Here is an 18,896-nt window from a genome sequence, read left to right as displayed (position 1 = left end):
CCAAATACAGAAAACAAAAAATTGAATACGCATGGAGAAAAAAAATCTCCGCTGTGCTTCGGAAGCGAGGGACTGTACGAACGAGATTTGAGAACGCACCACGGCGTGCCGTTAAGGTCAGATTTTGCGAACACTTGACGAAAACGAGAGCCACACGCAGTGCGCGGATACCGCAGTTAATCGGCCAAGTCGGTTGTGTGTGACGGACGGATACGTGACGTTGTCTCGCGTTTTGTAAAATGAACACCTCATGCGCTGCAAGCCAAAAAAACTGCACAAAGAAATAGAATTCGCCCTCCTCAAGGAAGCATTATCTGGTGTTAATATTTTAAAATTATGAATGTTTTACACAGGGTCATTAGCGCGTGTAATTGACTACCGGAAGTTTGCGTAACGTGTAATTTTTCATTGTTGCTTCTAAGTGTTTTTTTTCCCATTGTTGAGAAAGTCATTATTTTTTATTACATTAACACTCGGTTATAATCACATTTAACACCAAAATCTATTTATTAGATGCTGGAGAGATAAACTTTGGATTAAATTATACGTCGATATACTTTAGCACGATCAAATTAGAAAAAAAACACAAATACACTTTTTTGTTTTTAGTCCTATACCTTACAGCCGCTCTCCTTTGTGAATTCACTGCCGGATGAAGGCCGAATTGTTCGTAGAGGTTTGTTTAAGCCACCGATTTTCGCCGTGGCTGCGATTCAAACTCAGGTCGTCATATTCGGAGCGGGGCGCACTAACCACTGCGCCATCGGTCACCTGCTGGGTTACATTACACACCTATGAGTCCATCAACAGGGAGGCTACGGTGGAGCAATGGTCGGCTGTGCACTGTAATTTCAATCCAGAAATCACCGGTTCCATTCAATCCCCCGGTGCGGCTGTGTTGAAGCGATGGTGCAGATTTTTTTTTAAATCCTCCACTCACACAGGCTCTGTCCACCCCAGTAGTACAAATGAGTACACCACATCTTCTTGGTTCTTTAGGTAAAGTCACTTAGAAAGAAAATAATAAAATAATAAAAATAAAACATAATAAAATAATTCTCACGACGTTTCGGCCACAACGCAAGCAGCCGTCTTTAGGTGGAGAACAGGTCCTTCTACGTGACTTTACCGAAAGAACCAAGAAGATGAATCCCTGCAGTCACGAAAGATTTAAATCGAAAAGAGTACCCCACAGTTAAAATAAACTATTCAACAAATTTATATTTTATCACGTAAGGCCCACTGAACTATATAGCTCTTTTTCAGAAGTGACCTGGCCACAAATGATAGCTCAATGAAGTGGCTTATCGTGTGGAAATGTATTGCAGCCCAACACTCGCATGTTTCTAAATGTGGAGGGAAAAACCAGAGGACCCGGATAAAAATCCACACGACCACAGGGAGAAGATGCAAACTCCAAATATACAGCAGGCGTTAATTCTAGATTTGAAGCTTTCGTGACTGCAAGTATTCATATTCTTAGGTTTTTTCGGTAAAGTCACGTAGGTAAAAAATTTAAATTTATAAAAGTAAAATAAAAATAAAATAAAAATCACGACGTTTCAGAGGCAACACAAGCTTCCGTCTTCAGGTGGAACCGTCACAGCACGATTGCTGTATCAAGACGGAAGCTTGTGTTGCCTCCGAAACGTCGTGATTTTTATGTTATTTTTATTTTACTTTTATTAATTTAAATTTTTTACCTACGTGACTTTACCGAAAAAACCTAAGAATACAGCAGGCGTCATGGTTGGGATCAAACATACAACCTGCTGTCTAACAGGCAAGGTAGTTAACATCTCGCCACACCTTGGCGCCCCTAAGGCAATTGACAGATTGCAAGTGGTGAGGTCAAGTGTGGGAACTCCCACCTCTTGCGAGCACACACCGTCTTGTATGTATTCGTATTAATTGATTTCCTTATTTAATAATACTGATGTACGTAGACATCTCACTCCGAATCAGTCGAGCGGTATTATCTTTTCATCGGTTGCGTAACGCTGTGTGGAAGCTACCTGGTCTGTCGCTCCGCACGAAGCTTCAGGTCTTCTCGGCCACGGTCATGCCCTCACTTTTCTATGCTTGTGAAACGTGGACCCCCATAATGGAACATCTTCGCCCGTTCGAAACATTTAGGCTGGCTTGCCTACGATCCATCCTGGGTTTAACCAGGCTGGATTCTGTGAGGAGCTCACAAATCCTTGAAAGATCTGGACAAAGTCTCATCGGTGAGCTCCTCCGGCAGGCAAGGCTGCGTTGGCTGGGTCATGTAGCCCGCATGCCCAGCTACCGCATGCCTAAACAGCTTTTGTTCGGCCGGATCGAGGGGGCTAGACGGGTGAGGCACGGGCTAGAGAAGAGATGGAGTTATGTGGTACAAGAGGTGTGGAGCTGAGTGGACTTGCCAATGACTGGTACCAGCGGTGTCAAAATCGGCCTCTGTGGAGGAGGCTCGTGAAGGATGCTCCTGGACAGTTGAAGGCAGTCGCCCTCCAACAACAATGGAGGGTAGAGGAGCGACGCTCACAACAACGAGCGGAGCGCCGGGCGGCTAAAACACAACAAGTTTGCACAGTAGGGGGCACAGGTGGTGTATCGGCCAGTCATCTCAGTCAGTCCACCCGTGGCACCTGGGTCTGACCTCCTAGCAGCGGGTGTTCGACACTTCACGTGGCCTCAATGTGCACCTAGCCTGGCACAAGCGCCGTGGTGACGAATGGCGGTTGTTGTCATACATTTGGTGGCACAGCGGTTTCAGCGTACGACGATCTGAACCTATACAGAGTTCAACACCTGGCCGTGGTTAACATTGGTGGCGCGTGATGTCTGAACCAGTCCATACCCCCCCACCCCCCCGCCGGTTCCACCAACCACACGGGTCAGTGTGATGAAACAACGCCGCCTTGCCCCAGGCCGAACAACCCTTTAGTCGGCAGTGGCTTGACAGAGCGCTGCTGTAAATCATAATAATGATCAACACAAAAAGTAAATTGGTATTTGCTTCCTAATTTCGATCGTGCTGAATAAGCACCGTTCTTTTAATCTTTCTCTAATATCCCAGATTTGATCGCTACGTACGACTGGGTTTGACGCAGTCATCGCAAACACAAAAAAAAAAGTGTCGACAAGACGTATGCAAGCAGGAGGTATGCCAATACGCAGAATAAGCAAACAGACAAAAACATACGAATATCGCGCAACAAGAGTGTATTACGAATGCACCAACACGCACGCGCGCACGCACTCACACGTACACATTTGTACACAATAACATGCTTTTGGCGAGACGTGCCCATAATTTGTTTTTAACAAGCACGCAAGCCTCTCGCGCGCTGCAAGCCACCTCTCTCACCGCAGCTCACCGCGTAACGCACTTGGTGCCTCCTTATCCCCCCCCCGTCGCCCCCCACCACTTCCCTGCCTCCCCGCCCCCCCTCCAAGACCCCCACACCCTGCCATTTCCCCCCCCCCTTGAAACAGGCCGTGCATTGTGAGTTGCTGGAGCAGAGGCCCAAAAAATATGGAGAAGAAAAAAAAACACAACCACACACGGCCGTCTGGTAAAAAAATCTCTGCTTTCAACAGGACTTATCAACACCAAAATGTCATTTTCACACGGAGCCCGCGAACACACTAATCCCCCCGTGGCACAACACACGAGCTCCCTTTCTTACACGCGCGTCCCCAACCAGGCAGGCCCGCGTTTCTCTCCCCCCCACCACCACCACTCCACTCCGGCCCTACCCTCTGTATCGTGTAACGGAACATCCCCGGCTGCCGTCGAGGCCAGATTTAATCTCTCCTTTGATTTTGCAGTTGTGACTCGGCGTTGGATTTTTCTTTTTCAAATCGCCAGGCGGTTTGACCCATTCTTTCTTTCGCGTGGCGGTGGCGAGCTGATCGGCAGAGCGTCGCTTTGCGTTCGTTTCGAGGTTGGCAGGTGAGCCAGCGAACAATTGAAGTGGGCATTGGTCGTACCGCGTGATCCACAGTCTGAGATTGCAAAGACCGACATGGATATCCATAGGCTCACGTAGAAACAAATGGCCTTAAATAGACCGACACACTCTATATAGACTCGCAGGCTCACACAAGAGACCCACAGATTCGTAGAGACGCATAGGCTTAAATGATCTCAGTGAGAAAGTGGTATTAATATGTGGCCCATGGTTTCTAATGCAGACTCGAATTGAGTTTCGTAGGCTTACGTTGAGACCCGTAGACTCATATAGAGAGATCCACAGACTCAAAGAGGCTCACAGACTTTAATAGGGGACTTCAAGAGTAGCCTGGTGAATATCAAAATGAATTATCAAAGCGCGCAGTGGCATTACTATGTAGCCCATGGTTTGAGATTACATAGACTGGCATGGAGATTTGTACACTTGCATAGAGACCCATAGATTCACATCAATATCCATAGAGACCCATAGATTATACTCTTGGGTTTTTTCGGAAAAGTCACGTAGGCAAAAAATGTAAATAAATTAAATAAAATAAAAAAAATTAAATACATTAAATCACGACGCTTGTTTTGCGCCCGAAACGTGATTTAATTTATTTAAATTTTTTACCTACGTGACTTTACCGAAAAAACCAAAGAGTATGAATCCTTGCAGTCACGAAAACTTCAAATCTAGACCCATAGATTCACATCAATATCCATAGACCCACAGAGTTACATAAGAGACCCACAGACTTAAATAGATTATAGCCTTACAAAGACATCCCGAGATTCACATAGACCCATACAAAACAGACTTTCAAAGACACTATATACGTTCAGAGAAACCCATAGATTGACACAGAGATCCATAAACTCACAGACACCCACAGACTCAAACAGAGAACCACAAACTTAAAGTGAAGGGAGCGGACGGTGGTGTTACTGTGTGGTCCGTGATTAGAGACAGCCGGCATCTGCCATGTGATGTTCTTAGCGACGGTTACAGTCTGTTCCGTAACAACGTGCAAAATAAAGACATTTTGTCGCTTTTAAAGGTGTCACATAAAGCATTAATCATTCAATCAAACTTTTATTTCTGTAAGGGTGTCTTTATCAAACCAACGCCTCTGTACATGAATTGTTCTTCTCCACTAAGCAAGGCAAACTGCGAAGGCGGGAAATATTTGCGGAAAATTAATAGGGCAATTTATAGCGGTACCTTTTTTCATATTTCGTTGAAACTAAAAGTATCGGTGATTAACGTCGCGAGTTATTCTTTGCGCTGCGTACTCTGCGCATTTCACAAAAGCGAGTTCTGTTTCACACCCTGGGCCCTGCCAGGCCCACCACAGGTTTCAAGTCATGGTCTATCCACAGCTGGATGGAGGCCTCTGCCCCCCCCTCCCCCAAAGCCGTCGCTGTCGCCGTCTCTCGCCGCAGTACCACGATGGGACGATCCCCCTCTGGCTCCTGCCGCGCAAATTGATTTTATCGTTCCGTCACCGCACACTGGCGGCGGCAGGGTCAAATGCTTTCAGGTCTCAATGTTCAAAGCAAACAGAGACTGGCATTCACTTCGTAGATTCAATACGGTGGACAAAAGAGCACGACAATGGCCTGGGCAGCTCAGTGAGCGGGAGAGGGAGCGAGCGGCTCGCGATCGGAAGGTCACGAGTTCAAGTCCCGGTTGGGGTGTTCACTCGACCCATTACACTTCCGGGGTCCGGTACAATGAGCGCCAATTCGTGGGGAAGTCAACAGCGGCCGTCCCATGGATAGACTCTCCCCGCCCCCCATCACAGGAATGTGGAATTTCCATGGCTGGATCAGGGCGGTGAAACGGGAGACGGGCACCGATGGCTCACAGCTCATTTGAGCAGGAAACCACTTTTGACGTTAGATTTCTAACACCTAATGTGAACGTGGGGAGAGCGGTTGCGGCACGAGCGTCGACCGACGTGGCACCGCTCCTCTCCTCCGCCGCCCCCCTCCCTGCCCCTCTGATTTGCGCAGCATTTTAAAATCCGAGCAATATTGGTAGTCTACGAGCCATTGCCTTGAGCAGATAAAGAGTGTGTAGGCTTCTAGAGCAACACTGATTAACACAATTAAGGCACTCCGTTCGGTAATACGCCTTCTGGTTTATTATCAAGTTTACACTTCAGATAAATCATGTAGTTGGACCTACACACTCTGTTAAGATGCACTTGGATGGAGAATTATAGAAACTCAATATTGTTACATGTAGAGTATATATCATTCTATATAAAATGTAGAGTATATTAGAATCATAAGTTTTTTTTACCGACACCGGGAGTAAAGGAAGATGTTGACGTTTCAAGCGACTGGCCTTTTTCAGGAAAATCCGCATATGGGTCAGTCGACGGCAGGTTGAATTACGGCCGGAAATCATTTGAGTTTAGTTCAATGTCCTTCACCATATTCGTGAGCACCTTCATAGATGCTCACTAAGAGCACTTGTCCCAACAGTCTGTTGAGGCTATACAGGGGAGCTTTGTCTTTGTAATCCCTATTGCGTAATTAGCTGTGTGTATTTTTCCAATTTGGCAAATTTGTACCGTGACACCACCGGCACACACGATGGCCAACCGTTGCGAATGACACCACAGGGACCCTGTATCGGCCACTGTGAGGCGAAGCAGACGGGCCCCCCCCCGTTCTTCCACCGAGAGCGGTATTAACCAGGGCCGACGCTGGAGTCGAACCGCGATCGTTCGCAAGAGCAAGCGGTGACACGCGCCACCGCTGGGCTGCGTCACCACTGCCACCCCCCCCCCCCCCCCCGTGTGAAAGGTGGCGGCTGGCGGGTAACGCGCTTCGCCGTAGCCGCTACGCCGTCGCTCCTCTCGCAGCGCGTCACATTTAGATTCCGAGCGTGAGAACGGTGTGAATGCTGGTCGCCGTTTGGAAGATGGACTGCGAAAAAAGACGTGAATTATTTGGCGATACCGCGTTGGCAGCGGTGTACGAGCACACAAATAACGAAACAAAAAAAAAAGACTCTACACATTCGTCAATAACACTGCGCAGGCCTAAAAGGAAAAAAAACCCGTATATAATAGGCAACGTTTCGGGCAATGGGCCTTCTTCTGAGGACATAAAGAGGCTAGAGAGACAAACTAAATAAGAGTTGAAAAATGTATGTGCTATGAAGAAGAGCCATATGCCTGAAATGTTTCCTATTTATACATGTTTTTTCCTTTTTAAAGCCAAACAGTGCTATTGACAAATGTGTTCAGCTTTTTTTGCAACAAAAGATATATGCGGATATTGTCTTATGGATTGCCGCATGCAAAATGGGGCTCTGTGGGGAGATAACTGTTGATTTTGCCACACAATACTCCCACAGTGCTTGAAGCAAAATCTGTTGTCATGCCAAGTGCGCACGCGCATAGTTTGCAGAAACGTACACACCGCGCGCACACACGTGGCATACACGCTTGCGTAGAATTGCACATTCAAATGAACTCCACATTGTTTTTTGTGTCCTTTTTATTTCACTTGTATTCTTGTTCAGCCAGCAAAAGCCTCACGGTCTCAAGCCTCCCTCTCTCGGGAGGGCCCTGGCAACTTTTCACGGCGATTTTGCAAGGCACACTTTTTCATCATCGGGGATGTGTTTGGTAAATGTCACTTCACGGTGCATTGTTTACATATATTTGTTCATTTAATCTGTGGATGAACCCGGAGGCAACCCCGTGCAGAACAAGTAGGGTGGGGGGGTTGAACAGAGAAACTCCGAGCAGAGGGGTGCCCGAGTCGGTAATTGCGGCATGTCACGGCTGTGACCACCGGGACACCCCTGCCAACCCAAACAATTGTCATTTTAAAAATAAGCGCACAACGGTAATACAACATTTGGAAAACGTAGCATGCCAAAAATAGTGCAAATGTATGCAAAACGCAGCCCGAATTTGTTTAACAGATTTTGTCTGCATTACATTTCCAATCAACGTCCTGCACGGGTAATCCATTTCCCCAGTTTCCTCAGCGTTCAGACTTCGCTTTCAATTTCTCCATCTGCCGCCGGCTGCAGAGTCGCAGTGGCATGTGAACTGCCCATTTTAATTTGTCTGCTCAATACACCTACACGCGTGCGCGCACGCGCGCGAGAGAGTACGCACAGCAGACATTGCGCGCCGCGCCCGGCCCAGGAAAATGAATACTGCGCGAGTAGAGAAAGGCGAGGATTAAACGTGTAAAAGGTAGAGGTGCAGCCCCTGCAATTGCTCTGCTCACGCCACTGTTGGCGGAAGGGCCTCTCCACGAGAGGGAGTGCTCGTGGAGAGCTCCTCACTCAAGAGGATCAGAATCAGAATATTTATTCTACATCGCAGGAAAAATCCGATGAGCTATAAAGCTTTTCGATGTAAAGCTTTCGTGACTGCAGCAGGGATTCATCTTCTTGGTTCTTTCGGTAAAGTCACGTAGAAGGAAAATAATAAAATAATAAAAATAAAACATAATAAATAATTCTCACGACGTTTCGGCCACAACGCAAGCAGCCGTCTTCAGGTGAAAAACAGGTCTGTCGGTAAGACAGCATCTGAATGACGCTGTCTTACCGACAGACGCTGTCTTCCCGACAGACCTGTTCTTCACCTGAGGACGGCTGCTTGCGTTGTGGCCGAAACGTCGTGAGAATTATTTTATTATGTTTTATTTTTATTATTTTATTATTTCCCTTCTACGTGACTTTCCCGAAAGATCCAAGAAGATGAGTTATAAAGCTCTTTTTTTCCCAGAGATGTCCAGTCGGGGCGGGTAAGAACGTCACAACAAACGACACAAAAACACGATAACAGTGTAGAGTATAGGAAAGGTAAACAAATCACGAATAAAACTAAACTATTTTTGTTTTATCTTACCAGGTAACGACCACTGAGCTATTTTTTCTGAAGTGGCCTGGCCACAATTGACAGCTCAACGAAGCACAATCCTCAGAGACGCCCTGGAAGAGCTATCGTTTGCGGCCAGGTTGCTTCTGAAAAAATAAGCTAATAGCTCAGTGGTCTTTGCCTGGTAAGATAAAACAAAACATTGCTTAATTTAATTTGTATATATATCTATCTTATATAAGTGGCGAGGGGGTGGGTGACAGCACCACGCCCGGCCGCCTTTGTCTCCCCAGTGGCGATGTTCACACACCACAGCAGTTACTCGTTTGAGGCTGAGTCGACCTAGGGGAGGCCCAGAAGCGGGTAAAATAATCATCACCGGTGGTGGCCGTGAGCGGGAATCGAACTCGGGTCGCCGGGTTCGTAGCGCGGCGCGCTAAAAAACTACACTACAATGCGTTACGCTTCCACATGCGCGGGTCACGTGACAGATTTGACGTCACAGCTCACTTGCCGCGCAAAAAAATTGTGCATTATTGAGCTCCCCCCCAAAAAAAAACACAAAAGTGTATTTTTATAATTTTTGCATGGTGTACAGTCTGGAAAGTACCCACATGGCAAATTTCAAGTTTGTTGCATGTCGGGAAGTACGCTAAACATTTTGAACAGACACACATAATCACAGCTTTGCCTTTAATATATATAAGAGCTTCATAGCTCATCGGATTCCTCTAGTATGATTACATTTTCTGATTCTGTATGTATACATATGTCTTGATTAACCAATAACACCTGGGCCTTCCTTATGACTTCCTACCAGTGAGAATTCACGTGGCCTCAATGTGCACCAAGCATGGCACAAGAGCTGCAGTTATGTCACCTTCGCGTGGTGGCGAATGGCAGCTGTTGGTTCTGTCATACACATGTCTCGGTCTCGGGCCTCCCCTCGGTCGACTCAGCCTCAACTGATTGCCCGGGGCACGTGTGCGGTGTATAAGCATCAGCACTGCGGAGACAAGGTTCGGCGGGGGCACGGGGCTGGCCACGTCCGACCGCAACCTCTCCGTTCACATTTCCCATCTTCACTGGCGCTCCTCCGCTAAGAGCACTTGGTGCAACAGCCTGCGTAGGCTACATGGGGGGGGGGTAGATCTTTGTCTTTGCTCATTGACATTGCTATCGAGAGATAAGTGATCCAGTGAATTGGCTAAACATGCCAAGCTGGGGCAGTCGACGTGAGGTGCCGTGGCTCTGCTCAGGGGGATAACTGCACTCCCCAGAGGCTCATTAGACCAGCAGCGGGCGCAAGCAGTACCCCCCCACCAGCTGCGTGGACAGAGGCGGCGCTCGCTGGGTCACAACGGTCCGGTTTGAGGTCAAGCGCCCCCCCCTCCCCCCCCCCCAAGACCCACAGGGAACGAAATTCGGACCCATGAGAAAAATATCGGTGTCACGCCGATGCGTCATCGATTCCTTAATTTAACGTCGAACACGACCGCAGGTTTCGCTTCGCTGTTACGCGGAAAACGCGTTCGAAGAAAAAGGACGTGGAAAGCAAAACCTATTGCTGTGCGTGTCGTTGTTAGCAAGGCGTGTCTCACGTTGTGTATTAGTGTGCTTCGTGTAAGGTGTCTCATGTTGGGGGTGGGGGGGTGTGGCGGTGCGTGCCATTCACCCGTATTTAAGGTACACCCACAATTAGGAGCGAAAGGGTACAGGCTGCGCGCGTTAATTGGCTAGCCGACTAAAACCTAACGGCGACGATCGGCGGCTCGAGAGTGAGACATGAGCGCGCGAGAGAGCGAGCGAGCGAGAGCGGGCACCGCACAAAGAACAAAAAACCCGGAGGTGGAGCGCGAGCAGCGGAATTGATATTCTGGATGACGTCGTAGGAAATCAAAACGGATTGCGCACCCCTCGGTGGGGACATTACCATTACCGGGAGCGCGGTTGGGCCGTGTGCGCGTGTACTGGGGGGGGGGGGGGGCACGGAACGAGCCGGGATAAAGTTGCGCAGAATGTGCAAAAGTGAGCGATATAGAAATATATACGATTTTAATTTTCCTTTTTATGAAAATGAAATAGTCGCAAATAAAATGTTTCTGTTCCGTCGCTCAGAAAACAACAATTATTTTTACCCACTATAAATAACCGCCAAAAAAATTTGTGGGGGCGTATGTGTATGTTAATGTGGGGAGCGGTAGTGTAGTGGTTGGCGCGCTGTGCTACGAACCCAGTGACCAGAGTTTGATTCCCGCTCATGGCCAACACCAAGTGACGATTATCAGAACTGGTCCTGGGCCTCCCATAGGTAGACTCAGCCTCAAATGAGTAACTAGTTGCATGCGTAAACATCGCCACTAGGGAGACAAAGGCGGTCGGGTGCGGTGCTGTCCACCCACCCCCTCGTGTGACGTGCCGACCGCACTTTCCCCAACAGTCTGTTAAGGCTATACAGGGGATCTTTGTCTTTGGAAAATGAATATACATTAATAAAAGCACAATCAACAACAAAATAAAGTCAACACATTTTTCAAGAACACCGCAACATAGCAGGCGACGTTTCGGGCAATGATTCTTCTTCACGGCGCATAAATCACGTGCAGGAAATGGGCCCGCTCTTTAGAGCTCACGATTTTTTGTGCCATCAAACGTCAGGGCGGTGTTACTGACGAATGTAGAGTTGTTTCGTTTCGCGTGCTTGTGCACCTCTGTAAAGGCAGCACGAGCAGCAGCAGCAGCGGCAAAAACACAAAATGCCTTTACCATATAGCTCCAGCTATGAGGATCGAATATCGGTTTGAACGCAACGACGAGCGTTGCTCGGCGAATTAATGAATTGCTGCCGGGTCGTAATGAACGCACAAGACAGAAATTACGGTCGAATGAAATAATCGACGACGGGGCGTGTGCACGCTACACGTCGCACGTGTGCACGTCACGCGTGTGCACGCTACGCGTCGCACGTGTGCGTGTCACACGTGTGTATGCTACGCATCGCACGTGCGCGCGTCACGCGTGTGCACGTGTACGCGCCGTGGCACGGCCGCGGTCTGTCGCGGCGCGACCACCCGCGCAGCGGCACTGCCGGTGGAGTAGCGCGCCGCGCGTTCCCCATGAATTATTTACGCCCACGGTGAGCGCAAGCGTCAGGTTGGAACGCCGTCGCCGCACTGTATGCCACGGTGTGGATAAAAAAAAAAACTTACATTCGCGCGCCTTCCCGCGGGACTGCGAAACGCGGTGGACATTTTTAATAAATTAGCGAGAAATCGGGCGGGCGCGTTCCGCGATTTTGCACGACCCTCACGATGAAAGGTCACAATTCTATTCAAGAAATAAAATAATAAAAATAGTTTAGTTTTTTTACATTTTAAAACCGTTTCATGGTAAGAAAACATCGTATTGTTGAAATAAAAAAAAAACAATGCCAAGACATTGAGCATACCCATGAACATATGTAGCAAACACAAACAACAACTTGCGTTCGTAATGCATCCGTAATGCAAACAACATCCCAAGAGTGCATCATTTCTCCACAGGAAGCCGTGGCAGGAAACGGGAGGGAGAGTCACATGACCTTGTCATCCTTACCTCTCAATTATGTCAGCAATTGTGCAGGCAAACATGAGGAGCCCTTCTGGCATCTGCAGCGCCACTGCAACAACACACGCGAGACTGTTCAGCATCAGGCGATCGACAGCTCCACGCTAGAAACTACACGGGTTGTTTGCGTCAACAACAAGGGCCCGCTAATGTTCACGTGGTACACAATCCTTTCATCATTGCTATGCAATGTACACATTACTCAGCCGTTACACCGTATTCTACGGAGTATAAGACGCACACCAAACTTTGTAGGTAATTTTCAATAGAAGTGTGTGTTTCATAATCGTGAAAATAAGGTACAACGAAGGGCTGGGTTCCGGAAGACGCTGCTCTTAAATAGGGAAAAGATGTCTTCTGGAAGAGCATTCTAAACATTTACAGATTAAAAGATATCAAAACACGTCTTCCGGAAAGACATGTATGAATGTGGAGAGCCATCTTCCAGAAGACGATTACGTGATTATGAACGCGCAAGTTTAGAACGGCGGAAGCGATGTCTTCCGTGAGATGATTCTGAGCGGTTGGTGATATCTTCTGTCCTCCGGCTGGCAATGTACCGCTGAGGAAGAAGTCTCTTCCGGAAGAGGATTCATAACAAGATTGAAAAAAAACCGTCTTCCGGAATAATCTGCATTCTCCAGATTATAAGATGCACCCCCCCCCCCCCAAAACTCCTGGTTTGAAATTCAGGAGAATACGCGTGTGCTGTCTCAGGCGCGGTGTGCCTCTTGGATAGTTTAACGGGCCGACGGGCTTAGCTAAAAAGTGCGCAGCCAAGGGACAAAAATAAATTTGTACGGTGGGACAAAGTAAGCATTGGGCCTTTCCTCGCGCGCGGCGAGGCACGCAAATCGGAGGTGCTGGAGGAAGCTTTAATTTCGCTGGCGAAAAAAAGACAGCAATGTTTGCAAAATGCTCATTTTTTTATATATATAAATATAGGCTTCCTTCACCCCTGTCGTGTACGATAAATCACCGGAGCAAGCGGTGTTTTGCACACTTGTTACAGCCTTCAGTCGGGCCTGGCTGACAGCAATGAACTAATTAAGCGTGACACCTTTCAAAACGCCGAGCCATAAAGCACATTACCGTCGGAGACAGCAGCGGAACGAAAAAGCAAATAAAGATAAACCTATAATTGCACGCACGGCGGAAATTAAACACCGTCGCAATTTTACACGGTTAACGTTTTTTTTAACAACTCGAAAATGGGCAAACCAACAGGCGGTAATCTTCAACTAAAATGTTTCAAAATAACATTACAGCAATAATAATAATAATCGTAATTTTCATGCTCGGAGTGAGATGCTCTGCAGTGTGATGTTACTGTACCTCGCCTGAATCCGGCCTGCCTTATCCTCCAGATGGTTTTGTAAATCTCAAAATTATAGTTGCCTGGCAGGGTGGCGACAGCTTGCTGGAGCAGTGGATCTTCAAGTATCTCCAAGGGCACCTGGTGGATTACCCGCCTGCCTGAGGCACAATAAAAGACAACGATCACAACCAGCCCCACCGCGCAACCTTTAGCAAGGACAATTCTGTTAGCGAGCACCTATTATCATGGCTGGCACGGCGCAACGACGAGCGTGACGGTGTGGCCGGCACCACGTCAGGACCGCCTCTCCATCTCCCGCTGAGGTTCGAAGTGGCCGGGAACCGAACAGAGTTCTCGGTGTAGCGCAGTTGACTGACCCATTGCACCACTTGTTACCCCCAAAGCACGCAGTTACCCGGGCGTGTGCATGGTGCTCAACAATGCATTATTACAGTGTAAAAATCAGCACGCCCTGCAAAACTACTGTCATTATTGACATACACATATAATCTTCTCCCGACCGGTCTGGCACAAGGCAATATGGTGCAATGCATTGGCCCATTCATTATACCCAATGATTTGTTAAAAGCCCCAAACAATTAGGCATGCATAGGAAATGTAGGCGTGTGTTTGTGCCTTCTCTACATTCTCGGTTCGATCATTTCAGAAAATAATGGAGTCCTTTGTCAATGAACTGCAAGGGAAGGGCCCCCCCCCCAATACCATGTCAGTAATAGCGGGTTGTTTGACTATACTTCACCACGCTGGTCAGGAAGACAGGTTCAGATATCACTGACAATCGATGATAGCCTAGGCTAGTAAACACATGGAGTCGAGAACAAACCTGAGTTAAGGACATCATTTTCAACTAAACTATTTTCATTTGACCAGGTAAGGCCCACTAAGCTGTACAGCTCTTTTTCAGAACCGAGCTGGCCACAAATGATAGCCCAATGAGGTGGCTTATTGCGTTAACTGATAACAAAAGTAGGCAGGCTTTGACAGGACACGTCGCGAGAAGGAATGAAGGCCAGTGGTCGAGACTAAACAGAGAGTGGCAGCTAAAGGAGATGAATAAGCCCAGGAGTTACGTCCGCCCGGGAGATGGAGTGGACATCAAGTCCGTGTGCGGGAGCTCGATGGAATGTCAATTGGTGCGCCCAAGAGCGACGGCGACGGCTCGGGGAGGCCTCCAACCGGCAGGAGGATTGATCACGGCTGATGAGGACGATGCAGAAAATGTTTATTTTAACTATTATTACATGAAGAGTATTTTTGCTCTCGACTCCCCAATTGGACGTGATGGGCAAGACAGTGCCACGGTGAGCGAGCGCGACGACTGGTGGGTTAACACAAAGCACCGCGGGCGCGAATCCAAACGCGACTTCAAAGCGAGGAATTAATAAGGAGCCGCTTAATGCAAAACGGAGGGAGGGGGGGGGTAAAGGGACCGGAAGCTTTAACTCAAGTACAAATTGGTACGAGCATTGCACGCTCATAGCAACTACAAAAAATATCTACGCAAGTGGACATGTTTACATTAACCGGATCATTATACGGCAATCAGTATTGCTACTGGCGTACGGCAATTTTGCCGATTTATACACCGCGAGAGTCATATTCCACTTCAGTGCCCTCCGGGGTTCCGCTGAACAAAAACCCACAACCGTGTTTCTTGTAAACTCGCTGACATCTGCTAAATGGAGCCGCCCCGTATAAAGATCTTTAATAAATAAGCACCGGCGTGATTTATCCCCAAAGTCCCATCAAGCAATGCGATACTTGTAAACAATGCAGTGTGCTGGGAAGAAAATAAATACTTGTTTATTGGATGCACTTTCAGGGTTTTGTGATGATGGGACAATTTATCAGTTTGACTTCATTCTGCACCGGGTCCCCCGGTGGCAGTTTTCTCGAGATTGGCCGGACGTGGAGTGGGGCAGCGCCAGCGGTGTCGTTTTTCCATTTTTATTTTTAACAAATTGCACGGTCGACGTAGAAACGCCGAGCAAATCAGCGATGTGACTGCCACCCCCAAACCCCCCCACACCTTCACCACCCCCCACACCCTCACCACGCCGCCCCCCCCCAACACCCTCCACACCCCTACCCCCCGACTGAATTATTCCTGTGAATTTCGCGCAAGCACGTCTCACCGTGCGCATTCTTAAGAGGCTGGCCGCTTGCTCCTTTTAAATATTTCGCAAAGGTGGCGAACAAGCGAGATGGCGGGATTGCATGGCAATGTATATTGCCTCTTCAAAAATGACATTTTGCTATTTATGAAAACGTCCAGGCTGAGGCTGTTCTTTTTTTCCTCCAACACTTTGTGAGCAAGACATAACGGCGCTTATGCAATAATGTAATCTAATTTGACTTTATTGAGTATCGAAAACAAAGATATCCCTGGGAACTACATGTGAAATATATTAATTATTATTAGACAGAAAGCAAATTTAAAAAAATACACACTCTGCAGACTAACGGATAAGCATGTGAAACAGAACACGGAATAATCAATGCCTCTCAGTGTCTGTGCCATTAAGTTTGGAATAATGATGCGATGCAGTTTCAAAACTAAGTAACGCATGCCACGTGTCTCTGCAAGCAGCTCGCGAGTGGAAGGTTGCCAGCTCAACTTCCAGTTGGGCAGCTGACTCGGCCCATCATCCCTGCGTGGTGGATCAAATGTAACACCGACACTTTATGAGGAACTCAACATCGGTTGCTCTATACCAGTGGTTCTTAATCTGGGGTGCACGCACCCCCTGGGGGTGCGGGATACCCTTTCTGGGGTGCGAGACATGCCAAGTTTTTTAAATAAGGTAAATCATCGAAAACACAAATTAAGCATGGGCACGTAAGTACGAATACTTTGTTTTTATCAAACCTACGTATTTATTAAAATTATACATCGAATAATGATTGAGAACCCAAGGTGTGCAAGGCTGCAGTAAGGTCTTCTTGATTCTTTCGGTAAAGTCACGTAGAAGGGAAATAATAAAATAATAAAAATAAAACATTATAAAATAAAAAGGTTAAGAATCACTGCTCTATATCGAGAGACAAGTGACCGCCACAGGAATGTGGAATTTCCAGGCGCCGGGCTCGGGGATGTAAAACAGTAAAAATTAACCCGCAAAAACAAAGTTTTTCACTATAAATCCTTTATATGCGTGGCGGCTAGAGTCCTCTCGTCCTCTGGCTTGAGATGGCTGCCACCTATGGGTCAGATGATTGCCTGGCACCATTAAGCAATTGGTAATTAAATATAATTTTTTGTTCCTAAAAAGTGTAAAATTTTGGGGGGAAAAATTCACGAACATTAATTGTCACGCACAACGAGTCTGTGTGCAAAATGTCGGCTCGATTGGATCACGGGAAGTGGGTTAAAAAACGACCGAAAGATTTGCACGGTCGTAAGCGCGCAAGCAAGCAAGCAAGTGACCTTAATATAAAGGATTTAAAAAGAGAGCATCACCTCGATGCTCATTTATGAGCAGCAAATCACTTTGCGTTTTTATTACTGAGTGAACGTGGTTGTTTTGACCGAAGCAGCTCGCCAAATGAAAAACAGCACGGTCCGCCTTCACGGTAAAAGTGGGGTTTAACCACAACAAAGTGCACGGGAGAAACCCCCGCAAAGGAAGGAGCAAAACACATCAGCAGCATATCGATTGATCAGCAGAAAAGCAAGGGCCAAAGAGGTCACGTACAGAGGATGAAGAAGGCCACTTAGAGGGAAAAGTCTCCGTGGTGTTTTCTGACAGCATCTCCATTAAGTTGTTTCGTCAAAGTCTTCACGGAACTGAAACACCAATCCATTGCAGTCTGCGGCCAACTTTGTCATAGTTTTAATACAAAATGCCCCTTTGTTTATCCACAAAAGCCTCGCAAGAATTTGGCTTCCTTGAGGATGTTTTACTTTAATTCAAGACTTCCAGCACAGAGGCTGAGCAGGCTGTTTGGGTGTCAAAAAATGCCACGAGTCATTATCTGTGACGGCTACGCTTAAAACTCCCTCGGTGTGCTGCCGGTTGAAATTACGGTGCAAAGATTATTCTATCCCCACCAACGGCCTATTGCCACCCCCACAGCACTATAAATGGGGACCCCAAGTTAGCCTTCGATCGGCAGGTCGCGCATGTCTGGAGAGGGTAAAGTGTGAGGACATTCCCACATCTCTTCCAAGACGTCCGGGCCAGCAGTGGCAGACAAAGAGTGTGCCAGCATTGGCGTCAGAAAGCTATTGCAGGGCTGCACCTTTATCTTTTACATTTATTAATAAACGGTACTGTATGTAAAATAAAAATGCCGAGTCGACAGCCTTTAGTCGATCCGCCGCTGGAAGAAGGGCTAGCCCACACTGTCAGCCGAAAGGGTTATCTGACCGTACTTAACCAATCTGGTCAGTGCGGGTTAGTGATAGGCGGGGCCCAGGACTTGTGCAGACAACACTCACCATCGCCGGGAATTGAACTCGGGTCACCGGGTCCACAGCGCAGTGCGTTAACCACTGCGCCACAGCAATCCCCAACGGAATATGCAGTGCTGTGCATATATTGATCTTACATCGTACATATGTTCCCCATTTCAAATAGCTTTCTTTCAATTAATCCTATTCTACCGATACAATAATCAACTAATCCTACGGTACCCTAAACCCCGTTGTGTTGCTTTTCCTCAATCATTATCACGTAGCGTTCCACCTAGATTCCATCACTCAAGCCCCAACGTACGTGTACATTTCCTTTCAGTCAAACCCAGCTGGCATCTCTTTGAAACACACACACACACACACTGAACACTAAGTGTCAAAAGCATTTCAACGTTTCTTTGGAGGCAGCGGGATGGTAATTGGTGATGGCAATGGACGCCGCTGTTTATGCTGCGTTTGCACGCAGGTGCGCACCGTGATCTCATTACGCTTCCCAAGAAGATCTGCGCAGTGAGGCGTCGGAGCCAAACGCAAGCGGCGCTAACGCAGCGCTCCACTGACCAACCGTATTGACCAACAGCCCAAAATTGTATTGCGTTACCTCCTTTTAAAGATTACACACGAAAGCCGATTCGATAGCGGTCATCCTCGACACTTCTTTTCCACTCGACAACCGAGCTGCACCAGGGCCGTGTTGGGTGAGACCAGCGCAGCTTAGGAGGTGCCAGA

The 18,896-nt window shown here is 47.6% G+C and overlaps 1 protein-coding gene across 1 annotated transcript in view; it reads right to left on the bottom strand.

Moving 5' to 3' along the window:
- Positions 1-18,896, bottom strand: part of DPH1 (diphthamide biosynthesis 1) — a 106,075-nt gene that overhangs the window by 82,107 nt on the left and 5,072 nt on the right. Inside the window, 2 exon segments of the mRNA XM_061561927.1 lie at positions 12,400-12,463; positions 13,747-13,887. Of these exon segments, the coding sequence (XP_061417911.1) occupies positions 12,400-12,463; positions 13,747-13,887 (205 nt within the window).

Source organism: Lethenteron reissneri, chromosome 28, assembly GCF_015708825.2.
Source record: "Lethenteron reissneri isolate LAM-NWPU_2019-01 chromosome 28, ASM1570882v1, whole genome shotgun sequence".
Lineage (NCBI taxonomy): Eukaryota > Metazoa > Chordata > Hyperoartia > Petromyzontiformes > Petromyzontidae > Lethenteron > Lethenteron reissneri.
Note: the sequence above shows the minus strand (reverse complement) of the source record. Positions and strands in the feature narration are given on the sequence as shown.